The following is a 21,065-nucleotide window of genomic DNA, read 5'->3' on the forward strand; positions in this document are numbered from 1 at the left end:
CAGCTGGCTTAGTCCCTAGTCCTGTGTTCAGAATTTTTAAGGCACGGTGTGGTGTGTAATTCTGAGTGCAAGTGACCCTGGATCGAACTGATGGAGGTACGCCAAGCTCTGAAGGGAGGGCTGCCTTACCCGAGATGAATGGTCCGGATGTGCTTCTGCATACCCACTGCAGTGCTCAGAACCTTCCCACAGTTCTTCCAGAGGCATTTGAACATCACCTTCATGGAGTTCTATACATGGGAGAGAAAGTTACATTAAAATGAAAACTAACCCAACAATTGTAATTTTTTCCTTCATTAGAAAAGCAGCAGCGTCCCATTCTCTTGACTATAACTCAGCACACCATTCTAGGAAATCCCCCCGGCTGGTGAGGATCTTGGTGACCTCAGAGATTTTCTTGCATCCTTCATGAATACTGAGCCCTGCTGGAACATTTAGTTCACTTTCATTGAGGTGGTCACAGTGTCATTTAGGCATTAATGACAGTGTCTAACATTCACTGAGCACTTACCATGTGCCAGGTGCTAGTCTAAGAATTTATCCCATTTAATCCTAAAAGATGGATGCTATTATTATCACCATTTTACAGATTCATGGAAAGCTTTCAGGAAAACTTGCCCTGGCTATGAGCCAGCTTCCAGCAAAGCTGGGATATGAAGTTTGGGAGTCTGATTCCAGGAACCACTCTCTCCACCAGGATACGGTTCCATCTTCTCTTACAAGGATCTCAGAAGTTTTCCGAAACAGTCCAGCACAGGGATTGAGAGCACCGATTCTGGACTGCCTTTCTCAAGTCCTGGTTTCCTTATTTATCAAGTAGGAACAATAGTACCTGTCTCATAAGGTTATTATGAGGATTAAATGAGGTCATGAAAGTGAATCATTTAGCGCAATACTGACGGGAGTAATTATTCAACCAATGGCAGCTATTATGGTCTTATTATGATTATACTTCCCGGAGTGAATTTGACAGGGAGTGAGTTTTCTCCAGGGAGGGTGCTTGTCATTGGACTGCTGTCTCTTTGCTAATTGTTTCCATGGGCACGGTGACAATCACTTCCATGTACTCACCGAGCCCCATCCCGTTTTCGCCTGGGAACAGACTAGACTTCACTTCCCAGCCTCCCTTGCAGTTAGGTGGGGTCAGGGCCAGGGAAACATGGGCAGAAGTGACACACATTCCTTCTAAGCCTTGTCCCTAAACTACTTCTCAATGTCACCCAAGCCCGCTCTGCTGACTAGAGGTAGGGGATACCCAAGGACTTAGGGGACAGTAGAACCACTAGGTCAGAGATTTTTAAATTTTCAATATTTTTAAAATTGAAGTATAGTTGATTTACAATGTTGTGTTTATTTCTGCTGTATAACAAAGTGATTCAGTTATACATGTATATACACACACACACACACACACACACATTCTTTTTTAAAATATTCTTTTCCATTATGGTTTATCATAGGATATTGAATATAGTTCCCTGTGCTATATAGTCAGACCTTGTTGTTTAGATCAGGGATTTTTAATCTTTTGTTTGCCATGAACCCTTCTGGCAGTCTGTTAAATTCCATGGCCCCCTTCTTGAATAATGTTTTTTAATGTTTAAAATAAAATACATAGGATTACGAAAAACTGCAAGAGTACTGAAACAGCTATCAAAATATTTTAAAATTTTGTGAAATGGTAATATATGTACTCTTTAACCCATTAAATAACAAGATCTTTAAGTGAGTCTAGTAACTACCATAATTTCAAAGTAGTGTTAAGCATAAATGATATTTCATGATATCTGCTAAAATTGAAAGGTGATATGAAAATATCCATGATTTCTATTGGTACTAAAGTCACAGGTGGCATTAACTTTATTGTGGTTTGATGTCTTCGATCATAATTGCAGGAAATGCTATATTATAGTTAAAAGATTCATGACAATAAAGATATACTTCTTCTCCCATCCAAGTTCACAGACTCCCTGAATTCTGTCCACCCCCTTTCCGGGACCTGTGGACTCCAGGTTAAGAACCTCTGTACCAGGAGGAAGGAGCCTGGGTCCCTGGAGGATTGTGTGGGGCAGAGACACCCCTTCACCACCCCCGCTGACCTGACTGGATTGTGACATGAGAAATCCTTTACGGGGTTAAGCCACTGACGTTTGGGAATGGGTTATTTCAACCGTAAGCCTACCCTGACCAATCAACATAGTAGTCTTGACACCTTCCTTGAACTGACGACGGAACTGATGTAGCTTTGTTTACAAGTCTAGTAGGATTTCTGCCCTCAAGCCCTGTTCTAGAAAGCAATCATTTACACATTTAGAGGATGATTCATAGCTATTATGATGGGATTAATATCCTGATCCAGCCACCCACCCGCACCCAAGTCTTTCTCTAGGTTTCTCAGTTGAAACAAGGTACCTGGCAACTTCCCGGAGTGAGGATACCCTGTGTGTCGGGAATGGTCACTTACAGTGTGGCAAGTGGAGGACAGAGCGTGGTGGCACATGGCCACAGTCTGCTGGGAAAGAATAGTGACAGCAGAAGGAGCCCACGCCTCCTGTGGGCTTCATGAGCCCAGTGGCCTAGGGGTCCCAGGGGCTCTGGCCAGGTGGCTGGCATTCCTGACACAGCAACCTAGCCATTCCCACTGTATCTCCCGGGCATCTCAGACAGCCTACCTGTGCTCCCCGCTGCAATGGGCAGTACTGAGCCCTAGGAGCTGCAGCAGCGAAGAGAGGGAGCAGAAGGTGAGAGAGGGATGTGAGGGGAGCTGAGAAGCAGAGACAGAATTAGGAGACTTTAAAGTACATGATCCTGATGCGTCGGTGTTTATTCTAAGGAGACGGTTCACAAATTTCAGGCCCCCTGATCTCCTTGAGCCACTGATCCAAATGCCTGAGATGTAAGATGAGCCAAAGGGGGAGAGTTTAAATCTTGCCCTGCCCCCCACCCCAACCCCAAGGTTCACAAAAAAGAATTCTGCTTGGTGTTTTTTATTCAAAGCATATGACAACTTAACAGTATGAATGAACAAATCCTCACCCTAGGAATGCTTTCTGCCCGTTTTTCAAACAATGAAGCTATACTATTAAAAATTATCTTCCACTTAAGGGAATTAATGACTTGAACCAAAATTACAGGTATCTGAGAGTCCAAACATCCATCTGGAAATGAAGTCATGATAGATGAAAACACTTTCTGATTCATTCCAAGCCTCTCTGCTGATGGTAGTCCTTTATTCATTAAACCAGGTAGCTATTTAGCAAGGAATATTCCAGTGGCTGGTGACAGAAAGAAATCTAAGAAGCTGTGCTCCAGGAACTTAGATCCTAGTGGGAGAGACAGAGAAATGATAATAAATGATGATGGTTTCAGGTATGGTAAGGTCATTGGAAATGGGGGTGGGCTGCGTTAGGTCAGACAAAGCCTCTAGAAAGTGACTTCTGAGCTGGGACCTGCGGGTTGGAGAAGAAGCGAGTCATGCTATGAGCTAGAGTTTTCCAGGCAGAGGGAAGAGTTAATGCAAAGGTGTGAAGATGGGGCAGAGCTTGACATATTGTAGGGCCAGAAAGGACAGTGAATTTAGAGGGAAAGGAGAGAGGCTGTGATCTGTTGGAAATAATGTGGAGAGGCAAGGAGGGCCAGATCATGCAGGGTCTTGTAGGAGAAGGTAAGGAATTTGGATTTTATTCTAAAATAAAGAAGCTACTGAAGGGGTTTAAGGAGGGGAACGACATTATATGATTTAGGCTTTAAGAAAACATCACTCTCTTCTGGGGAGAGAACAATAAGGTCACCAGTGTGATGCCCCCACAGGTCAGAGAAGAGGGCGGCTGGAAGAAGGTTTGGGCAGTGAGAATGGAGAAAAGTAGACACATTCAAGATCCATTTTGGTGCTCTGTAATGGCCTATACGGGAAAAGAATCTAAAAAAGAGTGGATATATGTACACGTATAACTGATTCACCTTGCTGTACACCTGAAAGTAACACAACATTGTAAATCAACTCTACTCCAATAAAAACGTTTTTAAAGAAAAAGATCAATTTTTGAGGCAGATCGAACAGTACTTGCTGTTGGGCTGAGTATGAGGAATGTTAAAAGGGGTGGTGTTAAAGATGACTTCTATAGCTTTGTGAGTTATGGTTCTGTTTGGGATATGCTAATTTTGAGATACCTGTTACTGGTCAAAAGAAGGTGGCAAGTAGGACCATGGATCCGTGAGCCTGGAACTGAGGGGAAGTCAGGGCTAGAGATGTATATTTGGAGTCAGGAGCTGAAGGATTTCTTAAAACAGATCTGGATAAGATCATCTAGGGAAAAAAATGCAGCTAGAGATGATTAGAAGGCCCAGGATACTGCAGCATCCAATATTTCATGTAGGAGATGAAAGGGCAGCCGGAGAGAGAGAGGGTGGGGAAAGCAGTAGTAATCCAGACAGTGTGGTATTACCAGCACAAATAGAAGAAAGTGGTTTAAGAAGGGATATGTGACTTATCCAGTATCACTTGATGATTCCTACCAATTAGTCAGTTAGATAAAGTCTTTTGCAATTAATATAACAGTATTACACAACATATAGAACCAAATTCATTCTACATCTTAGGAATTTTGTAAAGGGTCAGACTGCTGATCGTTTTAGGAAATGACAATCACAGTGGTATTTTTGTGCCATAACAAGTATTATGTATAACATTCTGTTCCTAGTCTTTGCAATAAGACGTCAAGCATTTGCTTCTTGAATTGATTACTAAAGCTTGGTACTGATTATAGAAAAATAAATGTCATTGGTATAACTCCTTTCCTTAGTTAGGAGGAAATAGCTGGTATAGAGGTATCGAATCCCCAAAATACAATGAAGCTGGGCCAATATCCTCTCTAAATCCCTTGGAATTTGGAGACCTACCAATTGCAAGTGTTTGTGTGTCATCTCCTCAATTACGCCCATACTATTTTGGGCCCCTGCTAAAGGCTCCAAAGAAATCTGTTGCCCAAAGAAAATTAGGTAATGGAAGTGAAGAAAAATGATCAACTTTGCTTCCTCCCTGCTTTTCTCTTTTGCCCGTGGGGTACCACACCATCCCTTCTGATTCCTTCTAGCCCTATCTACACCTTTATAAAGAGCCTCTTCATTAAACTCTTCTCAATTACCCCACTTGAGACCACCACCAGCTTCCCCCAGGACCTTGATTGAAATGGGGAAAAAGTAGGTTATAAAAGAATATAAACAACATTATATATTTGGGAGGGTATGTAATATAAATGATTACGTGGTAGAAATTGCATGGTAGAAATATTGGGGAAGGGTATCTTATTTTTACATTAATTTGCAAACATAAAAATTACCCTATTTTAAATTTAAAATGAAAGTCACCCTGTAATACTTGCTTGATTAATTTTTGGAGAATGAAAGTATGCTAGCATGAGCGCCTTGACTTTAATGAAATCAAGTGACTTCTTTCTACCTAGGTGAAGAATGTTCTCGGTGGAACCAGAGGCCCCTTAAACGGTGCTTAAGTACTTTTCAAAGTCCCCTGACTACATCCAATGGAGACAAATCCTTTGTCTACAGACTACTCACTGTTATGCTAAAGGAAAGTCAGCCATGGGAGGAGGAGAACAGGGAGAAAATAGCTAAATAAACACCCAGATTGCCACATGGATCCAAGCTTGCCCAAAGAGGCCAAACCAAGCAAAGCTGCCGGTGGAGCTGCAGCCTCCAAGTCTGAACGTGCCCCTCTGTGCTTCAGTCCTGGCTTCTCCTCTCAGCTCGAACAGACGTTCACTAAGCTGGGATGTCCGAGGGAGAGAGAGGTCCCTGTCGGTTGGGAAGCACAGCGTGCTAGGGTCCTCCACACATCTGCCTGATTAAGCTGAAGTTCCTGGCAGTTTACAAGCAGACTCACGGAATCTCACACAATGTGATATTCACAGCATCACCCAGGAAAGCTCTTTAGAACCACCCAACTTTGGCCTCGTGGGCTACGATGGTTGGAAAGAACTTCCTGGGGACTCATCATCACTTTTGCAGCAGCTTCCAGAATGTCTCTCATACCGACTGCTTTGGGGCTCTAGGTTTCCTTCTTTGGCCAAGAAAGATCTTTGACCAAGGCTTCCTTCTTCATCTTCTCTCTGCTTCCCTTTCCATGGCAAACATCCATGCTGGTTTTGAATTATTTCGTACTCAGGGTACGTGGAGTAGTTTCTATTTTCCTGATAGAACCCAGACTGGTACACAGGACTGACAAGATGACTACTGAAGGTCACCTTCAGTTCCAAGAGTGCAAACACAGCTGGATTTTGGAGTGTTATATGACACGTCCAGGGATAAGTTCAATTATAGCTATATTCCAGGAGGTACATAAGCATGGCTTTGAGCATCACATGACCAGTTTACCAGACAGCTGCCTGGAGTTAACGTCAAGTTGCCTTTTCTAAGGCAACTGAGAAGATCCTGATGTATGTTTTTTTTTTTTTTTTTCTGTACGCGGGCCTCTCACTGTTGTGGCCTCTCCCGTTGCGGAGCACAGGCTCCGGACGCGCAGGCTCAGCGGCCATGGCTCACGGGCCCAGCCGCTCCGCGGCAGGCGGACTCTCAACCACTGCGCCACCAGGGAAGCCCCTACTGTATGTTTTATTTGGCGATTGGTGTGTGTGTGTGTGTGTGTGTGTGTGTGTGTGTGTGTGTGTGTGTGTGTGTTGGGATGGGTGAGGGGTGGACACTCATGCATCCAGGCTTCCCAGAGGGAAGAGGGGCCAATTATTCTGCACAGGTGAGCGTGTCACACATGCTTCCTCAGCCTGCCTTATAGGAAGCCACGCCCCTGGCAGAGGCTGCAACGGCTCTTTCAGAACCAACACGTCTACTCAGACCTTCAGCAGGTTCCAAAGGCTGATAAACGCTGTCCTAAAAAAATTAGTAACTGTTAGAAGTTGTAGGCATTCCAATTCTTTTCTTTACTGGGAGAGCAGCATTATACATGTCACCTAACCACCCTGGGACCTTCCTTCTTTATTCGTAAAACAAGAGGACTGAACAAGATTAGTGATTTTGGATCTGTGAGGTGTGTGGGTAAATTCCAATGTATACCAAGCAGGGATTAAACATCTCTCACTTGTATGTGCCATTTATAGATTCTGTGGTAATAAAATTTAAAAATAACAAAAAGATTTTTGTAAATGGAATAACAGAATGTATCCCCTTGTATCTGGCTTCTAAACCTCAGCATAATTTTTTTTGAGATTCACCCATTGTTCCTTATTTCAGTCATTAGTTGCCTTTTATTGTGGTGTAGTATTCCATTTTATAACGTATCACAGGTTTCCAGTTTGGGGTGGCGATGAATAAAACTGCTATGAAATTTGTCTACAAGTGTTTCTGTGGACATCCTTTCTTATCTCTTAGGTAAATATCTAAGAGTGGAATTGCTGGGTCATATGGTGAATATATATTTACCTTTTCTTAAATTTAAAAAATTTTTCTTTATTTGTTTTTATATTTACGTTTATAAGAAAGTGCGAAACTGCTTTACAAAGTGGTTGTGCCATTTTACATTCTCAAGAGCAATGAATGAGAGTTCCTGTTGCCAACATTTGGTATTCTGTACACCAAAAAGTGCACACTTATGACCCCATTTTCAACAGGCAAAATTAATCTCTAGTGACAGAAGTCACGGCAGTGTCTGCCTGTCTGGGGTAGGGGGTGGCATCTGACTGCAGAGGACACAAGGATTGCTGGCCTGGATCACAGTGGTGGTTACTCAGGTGGAGACATTAGTCAAAACTCACTGAACTATATACATTTAAAGCGAGTTCATTTTATCATGTGGAAATGATACCTAAATATAGAGTAGATTTAAAATGATTTCTAAAACCACAACAAAAGTATTCCTGAATTAATAGAAATCCCTAGTCATTATATATTTTCTCGATCAGTGATTTCTAAAAGTGCATCTCGCCTTTGGGGACACCTGTACATTTCCAGACATGATCAAGTGGTCCTGTAACTTGGAAAGGTTGAGCCTGGGCTCGATGATTTCTGAAGTCCTTCGAGCTCCTGGACCACACACTGCCCGGCAGACTATACTAAGATGCTGTCATTAAATTGCCTAGATCTCTCTTCTTTACCCTGATCCTCCCTGAGGTCAATCAGCTCCCCGGCTCTGGCTGGCAATGCTGTGTCATCACCGTGAAACCCCGTACAGTGTGACCCTGAGCTGCTTTTCTTAGCACCACCCTCCCCAGCAGTTCTAACAGATGGGTCTATTTCTGGAGCAGCAGTTCTTCTTACAGAAGGCACTTCTCTGCTCAAAATTAGTGGGTTAGGAATTAAGTCCATGTAGAGACTGGCAACAGGTGTATCCGTGAGGGCCTTGAGGGTCTGTTTTCTTTCCGGAGCAGTCATTCACAATTTAAAGTGATTCACTGCTCTCTGATTCTGAAAGACGGAACACGTAGAATGGAGCAAATGATTAATTCTACTGTTTACTGTTTACTACTGTACAACTATGACCGAAGCAGCTTATGTGAACTTAGCTGTTTTTTCTCTGACTTGCGATCCTCTCTAGTCCACAGGTAAAGTGGTTCATGGTCAAGACACCTGTGAAATAAATGAAAATGACGAAGGCTGGAATTTTGTGATTGCTTTTGATTTGCGCTGATGTTCTGAAATGCAGGGTCCTGAGTCAGATTTGCTCATAGGGCCCTGATTTCTGCCACTGTCATTGCTTCCTTCACCCCTCACCTGACGTAGTCTGGCCTCTTCCATTAACCCTAAATAAGCCCAAGGTGGCTGAGATAGCCGAAGGGCTGCAGCGGCCCTGACCTGGTCAGAATGGATCAGGATGGAGGACGGAGGCAGGCAGCCTTCTCTCTCCACACCCACGGTTCTCAAATTCCATTCGGTCTGTTGTCAAATGGGTAAAAAGGAAAGCGAAATATTAGCAGCCAGCATTTACTGCTCACACAGTCCTCACAACAACATGATCAATATGGTGCTATCATTCTCCATATTGTACAGATGAGGAAACTGAGGCTTAGAGAGGTCAAGTGATTTGCTAAGGTCACACGAGTACGGCAGCTGGGGTGCTAATTCCAGAGCCCGAACTGTTTTATCCTGTTTAGCAATGGACAAATCCAAAATCTGACTGAACTAGGAATCTGACATGGAAAGAAGCACGTTAGTAATTAGCTATCAGCCCCTCTTGATTTTTCCAGAGGTCGTCAGGAATTGATGGTTAACTCTTGGGCTTCCAGAGAATTGTTTCCTCCCAGACGCCCGGAGCGGCTGTATTTAGGGCCATTGCACCACCTTGTGGTCATGATGGGAACTGCACCTTCCCCGTGGTCCCAGAATCCTGGCTCATACTACCAGGCTTTCCTCCGAGCAGCCTCGAAGTACTGTCAGTATGAAATTCCAGAGGAAAAATTCTTCTAGAACGGGGCTTGACGCAGTTGACTGGCTGATCTCCAGAGCCGGGAGAAAGAAGCCTTTCATTTCCCCTCCTCGCACCCCACGCACCTTGGCTGAAGGGCCTGTTAAGAGCGATGGGCGCTTCCTGCGGGAAGTCGCGCCCCCATCAGACAGCCTGGAGTGCCTCTCTCTGTCTTCAATTTCTTTGCGAACCCTTTGCACCCCGCTCCCGCCCTGCCATGTAATGTTGGCTGTAGCTGGGTCTGTTTTCTTTCCATGTTGTTTTCTTCTGGGCGGCAGAGGGAAATGTGGATTCCTTCAATTAACTTGCCTCAAGAGTTTCATCTTTGCTCTTTCAGCGAAACTGATCTTATTTCTAACACATTTAAGCTACAGGATTTGGGGCAAATCACATAACCTCAGTGAGACTCTTCTGCACAATAGGGATATGACTAGGCCAAGGATTTTTGTGATGATTAAATGACATGCTGCGGTTAAAAGCATTTTGTAAACTGTAACAAAATATGCAAATGTAGTTATTGTCAGCAATTGTTGCTTGCGTACTACTGAGAGTAGGCGATAACGCCTTGTCTAGGCAATGGATCTCTCTTCCTCTTTACACAAGTGGAACAGGGATCACGTAAGAGGTGACAGTGAGGAAAAGCGACAAGGAGTTTCTATAATGTGGAGGAAGTTGAGGGTCATTGCTTCATAATCAGTATAGGGTATGCCTCCTCCCCCTTTGTTCTGGGGTCCTAAAATGTCCATTACAAAGTTGCTACATTCCTTCCAGTGCATGGGGTTTTAGGGCTTGTAAGCCCTTTCTACTTATGGTTGGTCACACTTAATCTTCGTGATTGTCTTGAGAGAGGTTTGATAATGCCTGTTTGCCTGTTTGCCAGATTAAGAAGCTGATGATGAGAGGGATGAAGTGTTTTCCTTAAGTTCTCAGGGTAGCAAAGTTGAGTTGAGAATGTGGATCTTTGGATTTCCGACCAGGGCTCCTTCATTTACCACTTATATGTTCCCTCTTTTTTTTTTTTTTTTTGCTGTACGTGGGCCTCTCACTGTTGTGGCCTCTCCCATTGCGGAGCACAGGCTCCGGACGCGCAGGCTCAGCGGCCATGGCTCACGGGCCCAGCCGCTCCGCGGCATGTGGGATCTTCCCAGATCGGGGCACGAACCCGTGTCCCCTGCATCGGCAGGTGGACTCTCAACCACTGCGCCACCAGGGAAGCCCTATGTTCCCTCTTTATAATAAGCAACAGGGGCTTCCAAACTTTTTTGACCAGGAGCCACAGTAAGAGATACATTTTGTACAGTAGACATGTAAGTGTACAACTGAACCAAAGCATCAAGAAACAGTACTTATCCTGATTATGTACATTGCACCCTATTCTGTCCTATTCATTAAAGATGTGCTGTTCACGGCTCATTAAACCAATTCACAACCCACTATTGGATTGAGACCTGCAGTTTGGAAAATACTGATCTAGAAGGTTCTCAAACAATCCCCACAGGATACGTGACCATCACAACTGCCCATGGTCTCAAATGGATATTATGAATCTGAGGGAATGAAGAGGAAAATAAAATGAATTCAGAAAGTTTCACCAACTAGAACATATTGCCTAATGGATTAGACAATTAACTCTCAGAAATCTTGTGAAATATGATTTTTTAAACTCTAAAATAGCTGCATTACAGTTACTGTGTTTCTACCACATCGTGAGCACAGCATTTATCACTCATAATTATTACTGCCTCTTTACACATTAGTGTCCACCCACCCAACTTTCAACCTTGAAGGAAGGGGCTACGCCTTAATCTCAGGGCATTGAGCACTGTGCTTGCTGGGTGCTCAATAAGTATTGGTTCACTTAATATAATAAAAAAAATGAATTGCAACCATCCTACTTTCCTGTTACTCTCACTATTCAAAGTACCATTAAGTTCAAAAGACAACGACTAAAGCGGCAGGGGGGCGGGTGTGATGAATTGGGCGATTGGGATTGACATGTATACACTGCTGTGTGTAAAACTGATGACTAATAAGAACCTGCTGTATAAAAAAAAAGAAGGCAACGACTTGGTCTATGTAAAATCCTCTCGTTAAAAATTAGGGACTATTAGCTTCATCCTGTTGGTATTACGGTGGGGGGAGGCGGGGGCGGAAATCCAGAGGTAGAAGTCGTAAAGAAAGAAGGAGGAACTTGGTTTTCACTCGTTCATGTATCCCTACTATCCCGACTCCTGCAGAGTGGGTCTGTGCCCTTCAAATAAATGCCACTAGGTAATGATTTTATTTTTTTTCTTTTCCCTTGGTGACTTGACTATCCCCTAATTGAGTTGAAGCCTACAGACCTTAAATACGAGTCTGACTAATGCAACCTAATTGCGATGCAAGAGTATGAATTTTGGCTCGTGGCTGGAGTGGAAAGGAAAGGCTGTGATGGGCCTTCAGCAGCACACCTTCCAAGCATTGGGGGTTCCCTGTGCCGTGAGTCCTTGCCACAAGGCTGGCCCACGCTTGATGAGAGCCAAGGCCACACACTCTGAAGGCCCCAGAGAGAAAGTCTGTGCAGCCTGAAGCAACAGAACAAGACTCCAGGTCCACGCAGCCGTCTCGCCTATGGGTTGCCACTGAAAAGTGCCAGCCTCCCTCCCCGTCTAGTCAAGCGAAGATGCAGTGTCTGCGGGGACCCACGGGATGCCGGAACAACTCCAGGCCCCCTGCCCAATGGACTGGAGTGTAAAACAGCAACTCTTCATGCCACTGCCTCCGGGAAGGATAGCAGACTACATTAATGCCCTGTTCTCTGGGCAGAGAGAGTACGTACACCACCGCCCCTGCTACACATGCTGCGTGATGCTAAGAGAGACGCAGGGAGGGACGGTGTTGGATCAGTGCCATCTCTTTGTTTTTCTCTTTGAAATGAACTGGGGGAAAAAAAGGTTGCACTGCAGTCCTCGGGGTTTTCTTTGGATCTTTATTGGTGAACAGTCATTAATAATGAAGCTGCCAATTGCAAATTAAAAGACTAATATATAATAACAGCTTCATATTTACATGGAGATTTAAAAAATAATGTTAAAATGTTTCCTAGATAGAGCAGTAGAATTTCTTTATTCAATGAAACAGAAATGCTTTTTAAAATCGTGAGTGACCGTAATGATTTAAATGTATGTGAAGAGAATGAAAAGAATATGAGTTTTCGCTTCAGGCAGACCTGGTTTGAATGGCGGCTCTGGCCCTTCCTAACCTGCAGAACAGGAGAGACTTAAACGTATAATCTCCCTGGTTCTCAATCTCCTCCTCTCAAGACAGGAAAATAATACTTACTGTACAGGACTGCTGTGAGGATTAAATAAAAGTGTAATCAATTAATTTATTAAATCAATTAATTATACCTCCTTTTTCACTTCTAATTTAATAAATGTATAATTTGGGGGTATATTACTTATATACTACATACGTTTATATGTTAGCTTTCATGTATATTTCACACCTGGTTTTATAAAAATAAGATGCAAAATATTCTTTCCAACAATGCTTCAGGGCTCAGTGAAGCGGAAAAGAGAAAAACATATTAATTTTATTTTACAGATGAAGAAGTTAAGTGCCAGGAAGAGAGTGAGTTAATTACCAAACCAAGCCTGAAGTCCAATTTTCTGACTTCCAAATACTGGTAAGTCCCAGGTTATCTGATGTTAACTCCTAACCAGTGCAGCAACTTACAACCAGGGGAGAGCGTGGGGATGGGATGGGGGGAATGCGTCCTTGGAAGAAACATATTAATATTTTGGTCGTTTCTATTTGTCTTTAGCCACGACCCTTAATTTATTTTGAAACTTCAAGAACATTAGAGGGGAAGAGAGGAAGGGGCGTGGGTTGGAGAAGTACCAAAAATCACCACCCCAGGATCAAACCCGCCCTTAGAGGGCGGAGGGAAAGCACCGTCCCGCAACTGAAACCCGAAACCAACCTTTCGTTTCCTGGGAATGGGCTCGTCAAAGAGAAGGTTGCTGGCCTCCGCCTCGTCGATGCCATCGTCCGGGGGCGCGGGGCTGCGGAAGGGCTTGAAGCTGTCGGCGGACAGCGGCGGCGACGGCGTGGACGGGTTGGACTGGTCGCTGGGGGCGCTCCAGCTCCAGTAGCCGCTGCTGCTCGTGCTGGAAGGCACGCCGCCTCCCTCCTTCCACGATCCGCTCAGGCCCTCTGTCCGTTCACACAAGCACAGCGTCAGTACCCAGTCCCGGACCCCGGGGAGCCCAGGCATGGGTAAGAGGGGAAACGGGGGCCCGGATTCCATGACGGTGAAGGCACCTGCAGCCCACTTGGCAATTTGCAACAGCTGCGCATGTATGTTTTACTCTATTTATACTTCCCCCCCCCCAAAAAAAGCCCCATTATAGTTTATAAACATTTATTTTAGCCACACGACAACAGGTTTCTCTAAGAGTTTTCTGATGGGTGTTGCTTTGTGCAACACTAGTTCTTTCGGATGAGAGTGGAGATTACATAAAAACGAGGGGAAAAAAGATGTTCTGGTTCCGTAAGTTTGGGAAGACCGGCGTTTATGGACTGTATCCCTAAGGGAGAAGTCATTTGCGGTATTTCCCCACACGCCACACCTCCACATTTTAACACTTTAAAAGGAATTTCTTACAGGACTGTGATTCTCGGAATACATTTTTAGAAAGAGTTAGTCTAAGATTTAAGAACCTAAGAGAACGAATTTCTGATTAGTTACCTAAAGCCATTTACCATCCTGCTTTTTATAAGAAATAATCGTGCCTTACATTTGGTGCGTGTTTTACATCTTACAGAGCTTATTCACACAATCTCCTGCATGCTCACAATATCTTTCAGGGTAAGGATTATCATGCCCCTTTTACAGACAAGGACCCTGAGTCACCAGGAATTGAAGTGATCTGCCATTTCACCATGATTAGTATATAACTTGGACGGGCCAGGGCCCCAAACCCTGGTATACCAGTTGGCCTTCTTTCTCCTTCAGGGCATGCAGGCCCCGTGTTGTGACTATCCTCCCTTCTCTCTGGCAAAGCTGGTATCGTAAAAGAAGTTATTGGTAATAATTACTGATAAGATTGGTGTTGAATTTTACCTTTCCACTTGTGGGGGAAAACATGATGAAATGCTTGCTAATATAGAGAGATCTTTGCTCAGTTTGAATGTCTTCAGGGGGCTATTTTAATCACAGAAGATGTGCTTTACTTTTCAAAATGCCCAATCTTAATTAGCATTTGTATAAATTTGACTTTCTTTTTGGATAATTTCTTCTCCATATTAATGCACATTTTGAATATATTAAAACTATATTTTAACTCCAAGGAGGAAAAAAAATCCCAAAATGACTCATTAAAAAAATGCTGTTAACATCTGTGTAATTAGTAATGAAGAGAAGACAAATAGCAGACTAGCATTCATGGAAAAATTTCTCAACTACCTTCACCTAATTATAGGCTTCCAGAATATTCCACAACTTATGCCAAGCAAAAATTTCAGTTAGATGAATGAAGTTTTAAGTTGAATAGCAGAAGTAAGTTGACCATCTCCTTAAAGCCAGGCTCTAACAGAATTACATGGTCATTTATGCAGGCTCACACCTTGACAGCAGCAACAAAACCAAATCAGCATCTCAGTCCCTGTAGTCTACACAGAGACTGATATACTCCCTGGACCCAAGTTGCCGCTGATAAATAAGAAAGCTCCATTCAATACAACATGAATTCAAGAGGAGCCCAGTGTAAGGCCTTAGGTAATACTACCTGGTGTGACAAACTCACGTGGCAGGCCCAGGAGGCTTATAAATATATCACAGCATGCACTTGTAAATAAAACAAGTTCATAGTGCAAGATCTGTAATCGTGTTAAGTATGAGGAACTGAAATTATTTTGAGAACCAACAATTGTTACAGTGTGGTTACACTGCTTCACGCCAATGCCAAAAGTTAATTTGTTTGTTTACCCGTGAATGACATTTCCTTTAGAAACACTATTTAGGGACCTCCCTGGTGGTCCAGTGTTTAAGAATCCGCCTTCCAATGCAAGGGACTTGGATTCGATCCCTGGTTGGGGAACTAAGATCCCACGTGCCATGGGGCAACTAGCCCGCACGCTGCAACTACTGAGCCCACGTGCTCTGAAGCCCGCGCACCACAGCTAGAGAGCCCACGTGCCACAACTACTGCGCCTGTGCGCTGCAACGAAATATCCCGCGTGCCGAACTGAAGATCCCAAGTGCCACAACTAGGACCCGACGCAGCCAAATAAATATTTAAAAAACAAACACTATATAATCAGAAGGACAATGGAATCTAGAAATATATTTTTCGGAAAATTCTTCAGAAAAAAGTCAGAACCAATTCATAATATTTTTCAGGGAGCAGTGTCTCCTTATCTTAAACATGGTGTTTGCTAAAAATGCAGACAAGCATTTTGCTGAATCTCACCCTCTTTGCCGACCCACATCCTAACAAAATGATCCTTTTCCAGCACAGTAAAGGATCACAACAGTTTCCAAAAATTCACTGATACACAATCATTCTGGAGATAATTTTTATTTCTAAAAAAAAAAGCCTTCATTATCATAAATTGCTTCCCCTTTTTAAGAATTTCCTCCAATTTGCAGAATAAATGAGAGATATCAGAAATCTGGGATTACTAATTGGATAGTTATTTTCTAAGTCATAATGAACACTTTCTTTATAACTATGCTAAGAAAAGTTTGTATTGAAGAAGCAAAAGGTTTATTTTGATTCTAACATTTCAATACAAAGAAATATTAAAAATGTTCTCAAATTAAAAATATTCAATGGTAAAAAGAACGATTACATCAAAATGACTGTTTTCCCCCGAGGATTCCGTGAAATTCTGTAATTCCTTTTTCCTAGAATAGGTTTTGGGGATGACTTCACTTCTGCTTTTCCTATCATCTTTCTTTAGCAGCTTTGCCACGCTGAGAGGGACATCGGGAGAAATCATGCTCAGCTCAAGAGCACGGTGTCTACTCTGTGTGAGGAGGTGACATCACCCCAGCTTGAGGTGAATCATGATGGTGGGCCCTCCTGATTTCTGGTATTCATCTGAATTCCCAGTATCTTGACCATTCTTCCCACTTACAAATGGATTGGGGTAAGTTTTGGTGAGGATTCAGTGGATGTTCCACAAATTTATTTTAACACCTCCTGCTTACAACCAGATTATGGGTGAACCCTAGCTCTAGCTCATCATTGACTAGGCTGGCTTTTGAGAGAAGGTCTTCCCTGACTGTTAAGTTCCATCCAGTGGTCTCAGTACATTACATTCACTGGAGTGCAATATGGCTTCTGCCATGGGCCATCCACTGTGAATTTTCTTGCCAAAGCCACCAAATTCTTTGTGAGGCAGAACTGAGTCCTTCTCATGCTTGACCTTCTGAGGCATCAGAGGTCGCTCCCTGAAACAAGCTTTTCCCTTGACTTTCAGGAAGTCACACTCTCCTAATCTCTGCTTCTCCAGTTACCCCTCCCTCCGCCTCTCCCTGGGTTCTTTTCCTTCCATGATGAGAAAGCTCACCACTTCCCTCTTTGCCCTCCACTTCTCTACAACCCTCTACAACAGATGAAATGAGGGTCATTTCATCTGTGCTCATGGCTTCAAAATGTTGCCTTCCAATTCCACATCAGCCCAGACCTCTCTCCCAGGCTGCGCCCAGATCCCCATCAGATGCTGCCTCTTGAATGAATGATCCTCAGGTACTCCGCACTAAACGTGTTTCAAGCTGGATCTTCTTCAGCAACCCCACTTCTTGCTCCAAACATTCACTAATAGGTGTCTTCTTCTGCCTTTGTTCCCCATCTCAGGGAATGGGCTTCCTTGCGGAAGCACAGCAACTTCACAGAAGTCACCCTTATCACTCCCCTGCCTTCATCCTCTCTGTCCATCACCAACTCCTGTTGATTCTGCCTTTTTCACATTTCTCAGTTATGCCCTATATGTATCCACACTGTGACCACCAAGATTCAGGACACCCGCGTGTGTTTTTCTTGTTTATTTTTTGTTTTGCCCTGTAAATCCAGTTATAACTTTCTAGTGCCTAAATCATTTAATAGCTCTCCTATAGCCTCAGATTAATGTCCAAACTCATAACCAGGCATACATGGCCCCTGATTTCCTGCCAGGCTCTCCAACTTCATCTCCTACTGCCCTCCTGATTTATCATATTGAATTATGCAAGTCAATATTATATCATGACAAAGGAGATCTGGAATCAGGAAGATAGAAAAGAATTTCAGCTCTGCTCTTTAAAAGTTAATTAATCCCCAAGTGCCTCAGTTCACTCATCTGTAAAACAGTGATAACATCTCATAGAATTGTTGTGAGAATTACATGAGATAAAGCAAACTTAGTACTTGGCACATAGTAAGTGCTCAATAAATGCTAGCCATTAATACAGCTGTGATAGTCTTTCCCGCCCCCCCCCCCCCCCCCCCCCCCCCGCAAAGAGACTGTACACTACCTGGGAGTGTGGACACTGTTTCAGTGATGTATTCAAACCATCTATTATGGTACCTAATAAATATATACTGAATGAAAAAACAGATTAAGAAGCCTAAGATAATGCTTTTTCAAAATATTTAATCTTCAGAGCTCTTTGATCCAACTCCCTCTCCAACCAAACAGAAAAAAAAAGCTGGGGAAGTAACTTCATTAGACCAGTCTCCATTTACCTGGGGGAAAAAGGAACACAAGTTCTCAAAGACGTGTTCTGGAAAGGTGATGGGGATCAATAAATGTGTAGTGAAAGGATGGATGCATGAATGAGATGCAGTGGGGTCTTTGGGATGACGGAGAGGAGGCTGATAGCTCTGGGGTCTACTTCTTCCGCATTTCTCCTCACTTCCTGCTGATGGGTGAGCGTTAATTGTTCACTGCGTGTGGCAGGAATGAGACCCCTCAAAGAGAAGCTCTGCTCTCGGGGTCAGAGTGTCCTCCCTGTGCCCCATACCCCAGCCTCACCGTTCTGCCGCACAGGAGGGCTCCGAACCAAAGGGCTGGTGGACAAGCTTGTTAGTACCATCGCTGCTGTCACCTTGTCCATGTCCAGTTCCTCTGAGGATTTCCTGGAAAACAGGGAGGGGCACTGTTAACTGTGTTCATTCTGCACCTACCACGCCAAGGACCACATGCGACCATACACATTTACTCCTTTAGCTTGTCCCAATGAAAACCCAGTGTTTTGTTAGTTTTATTGTACAGGTAAGGAAGCCGAACTCCATAAGTCAAAATCACGTAGTATCAGGGGACTTCCGTGGCGGTCCCGTGGTTAAGACTCTGCGCTTCCACCGCAAGGGGCGCAGGTGCAATCCCTGGTCAGGGAACTTAAGATCCCACATGCTGTGCGGCGTGGCAAAAAAAAATTAAATTAAATTTAAAAAAATCTGATTTATTAAAAAAATCCTACAGTATTAGGAAGCGATGGTTTCATTCACTGGTCATGCATCTAACAGGTGTTTACTGAGAGTACAGTACTGGGCTAGGCGCTTCTAGGCGTAGGTGATGCATGGTAAACAACACACAAGGCTGGTGGGAAGAGACGCAATGATCAGTAAACAACCAAAAAGGAACAGAATAATTTCTGATAGTGACAAGTGCTATGTAGGGCACAGACATTTTGACATGACGACGGCTGTGGGCGGCTGCACTTATTGGGGTCAGGAAAGGTTCTCCGAGAAGGTGATGTCTGAGGTGAAGTGTGAAGGGAGGAGGGGGAGGGGAAATGGACCCCAAGCAGCAGAGACAGCTGTGTGAAGGCGAGGCAGCAGGAATCAGCACCGGATATCTCAAGAGAGACCCACTGGTGTGAGAAGGAGAGAATGGTGCCAAGCTGGTCTTGTGGGGTCGTGTGGCCATGGAAGGTGTTTCGATTTTATTCCAGGTGCAACAGGAAGTCCCTAGAAGGCTTGAATCAGGTCTAGTGACATAAAACGATTAATATTTTTAAGTTCATGACCCAAGCTGCTACACGGAGAGCGGATTTTAGGGAAGGCAGAATAGAAGCAGGGAGGCCAGTTAGGACATGATTGCTAGGAGTCCAGACAAGAGGAAACAGTGGCAGGGACTAGGTTGGGGGCAGTAGCAGGTGGTCTGGCAGGACCGGCTGCTGTACTTGGTGCACGGGGTGAGAAGAAGGGCAGGCACCCAGGTCTTCGGCTTGAGCATTAACTAGAGCCATTTACCGAGGTGGAGAGAGTGGAGGAAAACGCAGTTAGGGGTGTATAAACTCCAGTGCTCTGCTTCACAACAGTCTACTAAAGAAAGGCTAGGTCAGGGGGTAGTTACCGTGTGGTTAAAGTGAAGAACCACTGAGAAGAAGAGGTTACTCTGGATCATTAATCTTGGCCAGTTAACCCCGAATAAAGGTTCATCGGATAATGATCACGGTGAACTGGAGCCAGCTGAAGTTGATTTCAGTAAAGAAGTTAATATCGAGAGGCAAAAATGTATGCGGTACCTTGACATCAGATAAATCGTACCATCTCCTGAGAGATGAACATTTCGAATGAGGGAACAGCTGAAGAAGCGCCAGAGGATTAATGAGGCATATCGACAAAGGAATTGACACTTTGACAAATGTGGCTTTCATTCACAGGTGTGCTGTACAATTTGTAAAAGCAATGAACCCTTAGAGAAACTTTATGGCATTGCTTAACAACAATGGGAAAAGAGATTCCTGAATTGGAGAAAAATCAAATGGTTCCCAGTTTAGGTGGGTTGGATTAATTTCAACATGAAGTTACAAGAATTATTACAGTTTGGCTCTCTGATGTTCACCAAGGTGCCGAATTACTAAGCAAAGCATACTCTTTCAATCTGAGGTACCAAAGATGGGAATCTTTGAAATTTTCTCCTGTAGTTCTTCTCAAAGTACCTTATGCTCTCTCTTGGCCAACTGACCCATCAAAAGATAAATTACTTGTTTCAGAGAAAAATACTTCTAGAAAGCGAGCTTGGGAGCACACAATGAAGCTTATTGCACAGAAGTTTTGAAGACAGTTTCATACACTTAGGGAAGAAACTAGTCACTCATTTGGCATACCATGAAAGGATTTTACAGTATCCACAATTTATAAGATCCTTGTACTTGGGAGTAAAAGTGATGCCATTTCCCCCCTGCCCCCAGAAATGAGGGCTCCTGAAACAGCCAGGGAAAGAACTTAAAGCACCTTAAGGTAGCTTGGAGTGTTTTATGGCTCAACCTTCCCATGTAGTCATGGTCACAGGGGGACTGAGTTACTTGGGGGCCTTGAAGGAGAAAGGCTTGCTACAGAGACTGTTCTGTAGATGGTGGGGCTCCTCTGACCGGCTGCCGGCCCAGACCCCAGCTGTCAGGATCACTCCAGGCTGGCGGGGGGCGCACCTGAATAGGCTGCACTGCCATTTCTTCAAAGACTGAATTACAGGAGCTGCTGACTTCTCTTTCCCACTGTCAGTCTTCTCCTTCTCTTTTGTTAACAAAAGGTGTAAGAACCTGGGAAAGAGGCCCATGAGCCTGGCACAGGGAAATGGCATGACTCTGTAGGGAGAAGGTCCCCTTACCACCTGCCTCGATCCCTAATGGGACCTGCTATGCAGTCATGGTTTTCCTCTCTTG

The 21,065-nt window shown here is 43.9% G+C and overlaps 1 protein-coding gene across 1 annotated transcript in view; it reads right to left on the reverse strand.

The window, feature by feature from the left end:
• Positions 1 to 21,065, reverse strand: part of ZNF704 (zinc finger protein 704) — a 217,442-nt gene that overhangs the window by 30,990 nt on the left and 165,387 nt on the right. Inside the window, exons 3-5 of the mRNA XM_032609965.1 lie at positions 18,431 to 18,534; positions 13,392 to 13,624; positions 130 to 230 (exon numbers count right to left, since the gene is read on the reverse strand). Coding sequence (XP_032465856.1) covers positions 130 to 230; positions 13,392 to 13,624; positions 18,431 to 18,534 — 438 coding nt within the window. The remainder of the gene's footprint in view (positions 1 to 129; positions 231 to 13,391; positions 13,625 to 18,430; positions 18,535 to 21,065) is intronic.

The sequence above is a fragment of the Phocoena sinus genome, chromosome 17 (assembly GCF_008692025.1).
Source record: "Phocoena sinus isolate mPhoSin1 chromosome 17, mPhoSin1.pri, whole genome shotgun sequence".
Lineage (NCBI taxonomy): Eukaryota > Metazoa > Chordata > Mammalia > Artiodactyla > Phocoenidae > Phocoena > Phocoena sinus.